The following is a 9,094-nucleotide window of genomic DNA, read 5'->3' as shown; positions in this document are numbered from 1 at the left end:
CAATGGAGAAATCACTTCTTCCACGTTTGGTTCAGAAAAGTGAATACGAGGTTTATGTGTGGAAGTAAAGCACCTCTTTTACGACTAAGACGTAAACTGATTTCACAGTGTTTGTTTTGCGTCACTTCAATCTCACGGACTGTCGTTTTTCTTGTTGACGTATTGTTGTTAATGCAGATTGAGGCCTATTCCAGTAGATGGTGGTAGTTCACCTGAACCTGAGTGCCACCCACATACATATATGCATGCATCGTACAGCCTTAGCGCCGTGCATTGTGGGAAACAGTATGCCAGGTGGACTGGTCCATTGCATGCCGAGAAATTTTCCCGGATCAGTATCCGGGGATTTTTTTTTGGTACACTGACGATTTTGCAAGTTTCACTTACTGTCAACTACGTACTAAATTGCTACCAAATTAGTAGACAATACTACCGTAATTACCGATTTGTATCGTAACACCCTCTTTCCACCTTCAGGCTGCTCTTACAGGTCTGATCATATGTGTAGGCTTACATTCAGTCTGATCCATCCCACCTCTTCCTCATTGTGAAATGCAACCGATAAACTTGACACTCGAGCTCTTCTTTAGTTCACAGAACATCTATAAAGTAGCCTCAAACTTCAGGGTTTTTTTTTTCTCAAAGCTCAAAGTTTTCACTCTCCGGATTTTACTAACCTCCTTTCAACATGAAATCCATCGGTGTGAGGATGATTCACTCTCTTTATGAGGACGGCGGTGAAGGGAGCCCTTCTAATCCACTGAGATACAAAGACCAAGACTACAAGCAGCTCAAGAAATCACTTCTCGAAGACCAGAAAACATTCTGTGATGAGACTTTTCCACCAAACCTGGATTCTGTGGGAGAACTGGAGGGTTTCACAGAAAAGAACCTGCAACAAATAAAGTGGATCAGACCCCTTGTAAGTTGACTTTCCTTTTTATCTGAAATCATTTGACTCAAACTGTTTCAGAGAGGAAAAGATTTACTTGTGTGGTTTTCATTTAGGAGCTTAACCCTGATGCAGTGTTTGTCAAGGATGGTACTTCAAGGTTTGACTTCCAACAAGGAGAAGTGGGTATGAGACTCAAGAAATCCTAAGATATTGTAAAGGCTGAGTGAAAAACCTGTGGAATGACTCAGAAAAAAAGAAAAAAAAAAGTTAAGTGAACTTCCTGTCTGCTGTTCCCTGCAGGTAATTGCTGGTTCCTTGCAGCCGTCGGGGTGCTGACTTTTCGTAAGGGCCTGATGACACAAGTGGTTCCTGTGGATCAAAGCTTCAAGGACAACTATGCTGGGATATTTCACTTCAGGGTAAAATTAACTTTGTAACCGCTGTTTTGGAGCACAGTGGGTGTAATTCAAACAAACAAACAAAAACAATAATACTAAAAAAGAAAGAAAAGAGTATTTTTTGTGAACTTAGAATGTTAGAATCTTTAAAATAGATGTATTTATAAAACTTTATTCTACTAACAGCACTACTTTTGTTTTGTTTTTTTGTATTTGAAGTTTTGGAGATTTGGAAAATGGGTGGATGTCGTCATTGATGACTTCTTGCCAACACTTTACGAGGTTCCTCTATCAGTCTACTCCAGATGTGGAAAAGAGTTCTGGGCCCTCCTGTTGGAGAAAGCATATGCCAAGTTTGTGTTGTGAAATGCACCTTGTACTAAATATGCTAAAAATAGCAGTAACATATGAACTATTTAGGTCAGTTTCTTTTAATGCTGCAGATTCCTAAATAAACCACCATACCTTGTCCTTTCTACATGGCCCTGAGGTCCTGGAAGGTGATTTTTTTTTTAAACAAATTATTTTGTTCCCACAGGCCAATCATTTTGCATGTATAAAAATATTTGTTTGCACAGGATAAAATGTATCACGTTGTGGGACTCCAGGGGCCTTGAAACTTTCTATCTTTTTTGTAAAATTGTTCAAAAGTTGTTGACCTTCTTGAACATACTGTATATATTTGGGCTTTTTGAGCAGTCACAAAAAATCAGCAGTGATACATTTACATTTCATGTCTAAAAGGGACCAAAACATGCAATATTTTTTCCCTTTTCTTGACCAAACAAACAAACAAAAAGATCCTGTGTCAGAATATTTATTTCTCTGTTCTTTTCCCAGGATTTGTGGGTCTTACAAAGACATGGCTGCCGGTATCCCACCTGAGGCATTCAAGGATTTCAGTGGAGGTGTGCACATGACCTACGAACTGTCGAACCCCCCGCCTGACCTGTGGGACGTGATGAACAGAGCTGTGCAGAGCAAAACTATGATGGGATGTGGGAGCTTTGCAGGAGTAAGACCTGTACTCTTGTTTCATAACTATATACTTGATAAAGTACAAACAAACTGTAGCTCTCTGACTGAGTGAAACGCTTGTGTTACAGAAGAAAGGAGAGAAAATTAATGCCAAGTTTAATCTGGTGGAAGGTCACATCTTTGCTGTGACTGGACTCAAAGAGGTTTGTATTTCACTTTTTTTTAAACCTAATGTCGTTATAACAGAAAAAAACAGATTCAGTGGTATGACAAGGGAAGAGATCCGGAGTAGGTTCTTCAACCTAACTGTATTTTTACAAGTTTGTTTTATTACCAACAGGTGGAAAGTAGTGGAAAAAAGGTGAAACTGGTGAGAGTGTGGAACCCGTGGGGTGAGGTGGAGTGGAACGGAGACTGGTGTGACACGTGAGGAGAGATGACTCTTTCTGAACACCACTCATGGTGCTCAATGCTCCAATATTCAAAGTTGACTGTTATTACAGGTCAGACTTGTGGGAAACAGTGAGAGATGAAGTCAGGAACCAGTGTGTGAAAGAGCGCGAGGATGGAGAATTCTGGTAAAACAGTCAAAATGATTAACCAGCACTTGTCTTGTTACTACATAAATCATTTTCTGGAGTGTTGTTTTTGAACAGCTGTGGGGGGTCGATACAAGCAAAAAAAATATGTGGAAGAGTTATGCTGCCACCCCAGTAGACCTCTCAGTGTTAAATAATCAAGCAGCCACACGTAAAGACTTTTTTTTCTCTCACTGTTGATATTGTTTCAGGATGAAGATGGAGGACTTCTGTACCTATTATGAAGAGATGGACATCTGCTGCGACAGCCCCAACTTTGTGGACGGGGATGAAGCCTGTCTGTGGAACTGTTCAGTCAAGGAAGGCCGCTGGGAGGCTGGGAAATCTGCAGGAGGCTCTGACTTTAGTGCAAGTGAGGTTTGAATTTTTATTAACATATCTGTTATTTTCTAAATTTGGAAGGTGACATGATATCTACTAATACATTTTTAGTCTGATAGATACACAGGGTGCGTCTCAAAGCGATTATTTCGTGCCTCCTCTGCCCTATCTCCTCCGTGTTACCGGAAGCACTTTCTTAGTCGTCATTTTGAAGACTATCCCAAATCGATAACTGTGCTCGGAGGAGAATGGAGAGAGTAGACTGATCAGAAAGCTATGATCAGGGAAACATCGAGGGTCATCAAGCTGGTAATAAAGTGTTCGTTTTGAGTTTAAAGCACAAAATACTAAACACAACCATCATCAAATCAATATAGCAAAGGATTAATACTGAAAGTTGAAATCTAATATCTTCCTGATTCGGAATTAACTAGTTTATATTAATACGTTTCTGAGTTCACAATCAGATGGGCCCTACATAAAGGCTAAATAATTCATATATAATCTAACAATTACGTGTTTAACCGTTATAGTGCTTCTGAACTGGACACAGAATAAGTAGAGAGCAGGGTTTCTTCATGGAAACATGTTTGATAAACAGGTTATAGGAACAGACAAAGCTCTGTTACTGTTTATGTTTTATCAGAGTTATTACTGACAGATGATCCAGAGGTGATCAGCTGATGCCGTCATCACTGAAACAGGCCGCTTCATGTGATGCTCCGGAGGAGAGGATGTCCCATTGCTCTAAAAACGAATCTCCTCCATCCTCTCTCCTCTCTTTATTTCCTCGCGTCTCTCCCATGCAGCTCTGGTGGGAGGGACTAAGACGCAAGTAAACGACGCAAGTGGAGGAAGGAAGGATGGAACTTCATCGCTTTGAGACGCACCCACAGGCTGTTTTCCAAACTGTCTACTACATACTACATGTGAATGTAGTATGAGGTCTACATACTACCTACTGCTTTGCTTGTAGTATGTAGTATGACTGAGCTGTTGGGTCTGTTTTGTAGTATATTACTCTGGTTTCCATTCTCGGAAGGTGGAGCTACAGATGGTGTTGGGTTTTTTTTGCCTTTCCTATAAATATACAAAACAAGCAATTGGTAGATCTTGGTGTTTAGTTGTTTTGTTAATCATATCAAACAGAATCATCATTCTTGATTCCTAATCTTACACCAAAAGTTATATTGTTTACTGAAAATAAATCTGAAAGGGATTTATATTTTTTACAGCTGATGTAAAAACTACTTCTATATGATCCACTATGGTTTAAAAAGTAAATTATTGGTTTATGTGGGCTGATGAATTTGTAGAAGTAAACACCTCTTTTACGACTAGAAGTGACAAGATTTACGGCGTTTCTTCGCATCACTTCACTTCTATCTCATGGATGGTCTAACGTTAGTGTTGTGTTATAATTACAATGCTGATTAATTTCAATAGATGGCGGTAATCCACCAAAACTTGCCACCGCATAGACAAACATCGTTAGTGCCGTGCATTGTGGGAAACAGTATGCCAGGTAGACTGGTCTGTTGCATTCTGAAAAATTTTCCTGGATCAGTAGGAAATCAGGGGATTTTTAGTATACTGCAGACTTTGCAAGTTTTCACATACTACCTACTACATACTGAATGTCAGCCAAAGTAGTAGGCACTGCTAGTGTAGTAGGCTGTTTGGAAAACACCAACAGTGTGAACAACTTCTTCTACTCTACTCAAGTGCTGTGGTAGACATGCATTTGCAATGCACTGCCCCCTGCAGTTTGGGAACAAACGCAGTGCGGATGGTAAAAAAAAAAAAAAAAGAGAGAATAAAGGCCACACTTTTTTTTTTTTCTGCGCATCACATTCATGTTGAAAGCATGGTACATCCTTCAATCAAATTGAAATTGTGCTTCTCTAAAGCAGGGGCTAATTACACTTCTTAAAGGCTCTAACTGCCTGACACTTTTCTTCAGAGGAGTTTTGGACCAACCCACAGTATCGTGTCACGGTGAAGGCAGTGGAGGGGAATCAGAAAGGAGACAAGAACGTCTTACTGTCCCTGATGCAGAAGCCTGATGAAGAACATCGCAGTGAGGTGACCTATCACAGCATCGGACTCGCTGTCTTTCTGGTCAGTGTTGGTTCACACACTCCTTTTCATCAGTGGTCTGCGTATGAGGATATGGCTAAGATATCTAATTATTCCCAATCTTTCATTCTATACAGGTGCCACCAAAGGTAAAAGAAAACAAACCAAAAAATCATTTGAATACTGATTTTCTTTCCAATAACAATCAAGTTCATACAATGTTCATGAATAAAGTTGACTTTCCTTTGCATAATCTCTGCAGACACCCAAAGGGCGTCTTCCTCCGTCCCTCTTTGAGAATCAGGAGCCTGTCATTCTCAGTGAGTTTCATGACGATAGAGAGTTGATTGAGTTCCACTGCTTGGATCTGGGCGAGTACTTGGTCATTCCCTGTACATCTGACCCCAACAAGACCGCGAGCTTTATCATCACAATCTACTCCAAGACCGAAGCAGATATGGAGTGAAGTCACCTGAGGCACAGCAGATAAAAAGAGCTAATTCTTGTCAGAGCACCTCAGACGGTGCTTGAACCTTCTAAAACCACATTTCAGATGACATCAGCATTCATTTTTATAAAACTGTCATCAATCCACTTTGTAACACGCTGATGCTTCTTTTTTAATGTTTGTTTTTCTGTATGTTTTTCATTTGGTGTCCAAGTTCCTTTCTACATGGGTTCTGTACTGCTTTTTTTGTTAACCTAAAAAAATATTAATAATAAAAAAGCACACTTCATGAAAAGGCCAGAGTTAGAACTCCCTGAATCATGTGTTTTTTTCAATGAGAGGTACAGTGAATCATTACATGAGAAGACATTTACTAAAGCACTAACTACAAAACTACAGCTGAGATGTTAAGCTCATGGAGTGGCATCAGCTGACAGGAAGATGGGAAGCTGTCGCTCAAAGCAGCAAGGCTCCTTTCCACTAAACTCTATTTTTTTAAATCATTTTGATGATTGGGTCAGAAAAAAAAACAACTGTAAGAGATTTTAGTACAGAGAAGTAAATAATTAAAAAAATTTACAAGACAGTCAGGAACCATTTTTAAACCAGCAGAGTTTAAAGACACGTACCTGCAGAACTGGAGACCGCAGCTTCAGGAATGCAGGTCTCTGATTGCATCTCCACGACCTTCGTGTTGTTGGGTTAAAGTTGGGTTCAGAGTTAAGGCCACTAACTCTTTCTTTGTTCATTCATCTAGACACGAGAATGCAGTCCAAGGTGAACCAGTGTCAGTGTGATCTTAAACAACAGGGGTTTTGGAATTTGCAGACACATGCTGCATAAAGTTTGCATTTTTTTTCTTTTTGATGTTTTTTAAAATGAGTCAATGCTAATTTTCATGACTTGCATGTACATAAAGTATATCTGCATGTTTACCATTTGGATTACAGTTAAGATTCCCTGAGAGTGACAGTGAATTTGAGTTATGGCAATTAGATTAAAATCAGGAAACACTTCAGACCATGGTCAGTCAAACTTTGAACACCATTTTTTGACTCAAGTCCTGCTGTGCTTTCAATTCTGGGACACAAGAGGTCCAGATTATTACTAAATTTGAATTCTCTGTTTGCATCCTCTTCTTTTCAAACCCAAACCTGCAGACCTTTCTTTTCCAGTGATAACCAAAAGAGCTCTTATTCAAACATGTTTTGCAGAAAGCAGCAAAAGATTTTAACGTTTCCTCTTTAGGCCATTCAAGCACATGCTGTGACAGAAGTAAAGCAGGTAAGTACAACTCTCAGCATACCTTGTTCACCCAGACGAATGATTCATGATGTCCGCTTCGTGACTAGAGCTGACAACATGGCAATAAACACCAACTTTTGAGTTTTTTCATGTCAAGGTAATGCACATGCAGGTGTTATGTACAAAAAACCTACACCCAGTGAGTAACAGACCCTAACAATCCAGTCCTGACAGCATGTCTTAAACTAGTCCCTTAAATCCACCTGTCAGGCTGTCATTATATCGTTCACGTTATGTTCACTCAGAGGCAGGGCTGTCACATTAGTTTGAAAGTTCAACATGAAGAGGAAACCTGTAATTTAACTGCTATTATCTGCATTTGTTCATACTTACACTGCGCTATTAACAGGGCTACTTGAATGAAACATGTTACTGGAAAGGCTGGTATCATGTTGTGAATAATTTTACTGCCTAGAAATGAAGAAGTGTGCACATCCCAAACTTTTCTCATGTTTTGTTTGTTTATTAATTTTTTTTTCATTATTATCCTATCAAGCATCAATCTTTAATGCTTCATGTGTCTGATCAATTAATATTTTGCTTATTCCTGGTGCCATAATTCACAGTCTCATTCATTTTACCCCAAGATCCATAAAGACACTTACAGTCTACGTTTGAGAGCTTGGATTAGGCAGAACTCCTAAACTGCATTTTGGCTAAAATAAAACAATACAGAAGTAACATTGGCAAGATGTGTACTGAAATCAAGAATTTCTACATATTTCCAATCTATTGCAAACATTTTATTTTATGCATACAACCTATCAATCTGTGGAAGTGATTACCATAATATATTGTTGTTGTCTTCAGAATTCTCTTGCCCCTCTTACTAACTCATATGCAGAAGAACAGGTTCCTCAACCTCCAGATGTTTTTCCCCCCTTCTCTGAAACTCTCTGTCTGTTCAAACATGAGCTTGAAGGCCCAGAACTTGAAGGCTTGGTGACTGCTGGTGTTGAACAGAGTGTAAGGAGATAACTTGATCCCTGTGAGGCTGTTACATAAGAAATCATCACAGGTGTTATCTGCACATACGTGTTTGTCGTAATCACTGCTGAGCACATGTTGCAAAGACAAAAGGTGCTTTAAAGTCATAATTGCAGGGTGGAATGAGGGCTTTGACCAGAATGGACAATGACAGAGAGTTTCAGTGACACCTTCATAAAAGAATGCAAAAATTAGTGAAACTGAGGGTTCTAAAGGATTATGTGTGCAGTGCACCGCGATTGTGTCTGGATTTACCTGATCCAGGGCCTCGAGGCAAGACTGAACCCCGCATATCTTCTGTTCTCTGTACGTTGTGTACCATATCGGAGCAGTTCCCACAAAACTTGTCACAGCACAGGGAACACGACTGGTTGAAAGGTTGGGTTTACACCATCAAGAGAGAATCTGTCTGTTGTCTGCAATCCAAATGGATAAAAAATATACTTTAAATTTCTTTGGCAGTAAGTCAAAGGTATGCACCCAAAAAAACACCTGCAGACCTATATCACATGTTTATGTAGAATACAGGAAAAAGACAACATTAATGGTAACTTCAATGAACACAAAAACCTTCTTTCACCACTGATTTAAAAGCTCCTTACTTATCCTGTGTAACTCCTGTTGTGTATAAGTGGATGTTCCCAACACATAGCATGAATCCCTCAGGCCTGGAAATGTAGCAGTGGGACGAGCGATTAAAGGGTACTGGAACATACAAGCACACTGTACATATAATTTGCAACTTGTTTTGAGTTCAGACTGTGAAGAAAAAAAAACTTTCAATAAATTCAGTCCCTGGCACGAGAATTACAACATGCTTTACAGCTCACATACCTCAGGTGTCAGTACATGTAGCAGAGGTTTACAGTTCATGTGCTAAACAAATGTTTTGGAGCACCTGCCAAAAAATGAGATAACCCCCCAACACCATGACGGGCTTTAACTCTGACTCTTTCTTCTTCAGAAATTTTCCCATACTTCAATATTTTGAACAGGAGTGAGGAGTTTTGAACTGATTTCATGTTTTTAATTCAAGAATTTGAGCCAGAAAGCTGGAATTCTCTGACAAGTCAGAAATATATCA

General features: G+C 39.5%; 1 protein-coding gene across 1 annotated transcript; it reads left to right on the top strand.

The window, feature by feature from the left end:
- Window positions 1-688: 688 nt before the first annotated feature.
- On the top strand, window positions 689-5,736 carry LOC141791798 (calpain-2 catalytic subunit-like). Its single transcript, XM_074672452.1, has 12 exons — window positions 689-922; window positions 1,009-1,078; window positions 1,196-1,314; window positions 1,513-1,646; window positions 2,134-2,308; window positions 2,400-2,474; window positions 2,612-2,697; window positions 2,775-2,849; window positions 3,062-3,222; window positions 5,155-5,312; window positions 5,408-5,419; window positions 5,533-5,736. Exons 1-12 carry the CDS (start codon window positions 689-691, stop codon window positions 5,734-5,736), a joined length of 1,503 nt encoding a protein of 500 aa, XP_074528553.1.
- Window positions 5,737-9,094: the final 3,358 nt, after the last annotated feature.

Source organism: Halichoeres trimaculatus, unplaced genomic scaffold (genome assembly GCF_033239565.1).
Source record: "Halichoeres trimaculatus isolate MK-OKI-2021-1 unplaced genomic scaffold, fHalTri1.1 fHalTri1_scaffold_6, whole genome shotgun sequence".
In the NCBI taxonomy this organism is placed as follows: Eukaryota; Metazoa; Chordata; class Actinopteri; order Labriformes; family Labridae; genus Halichoeres; species Halichoeres trimaculatus.
Note: the sequence above shows the minus strand (reverse complement) of the source record. Positions and strands in the feature narration are given on the sequence as shown.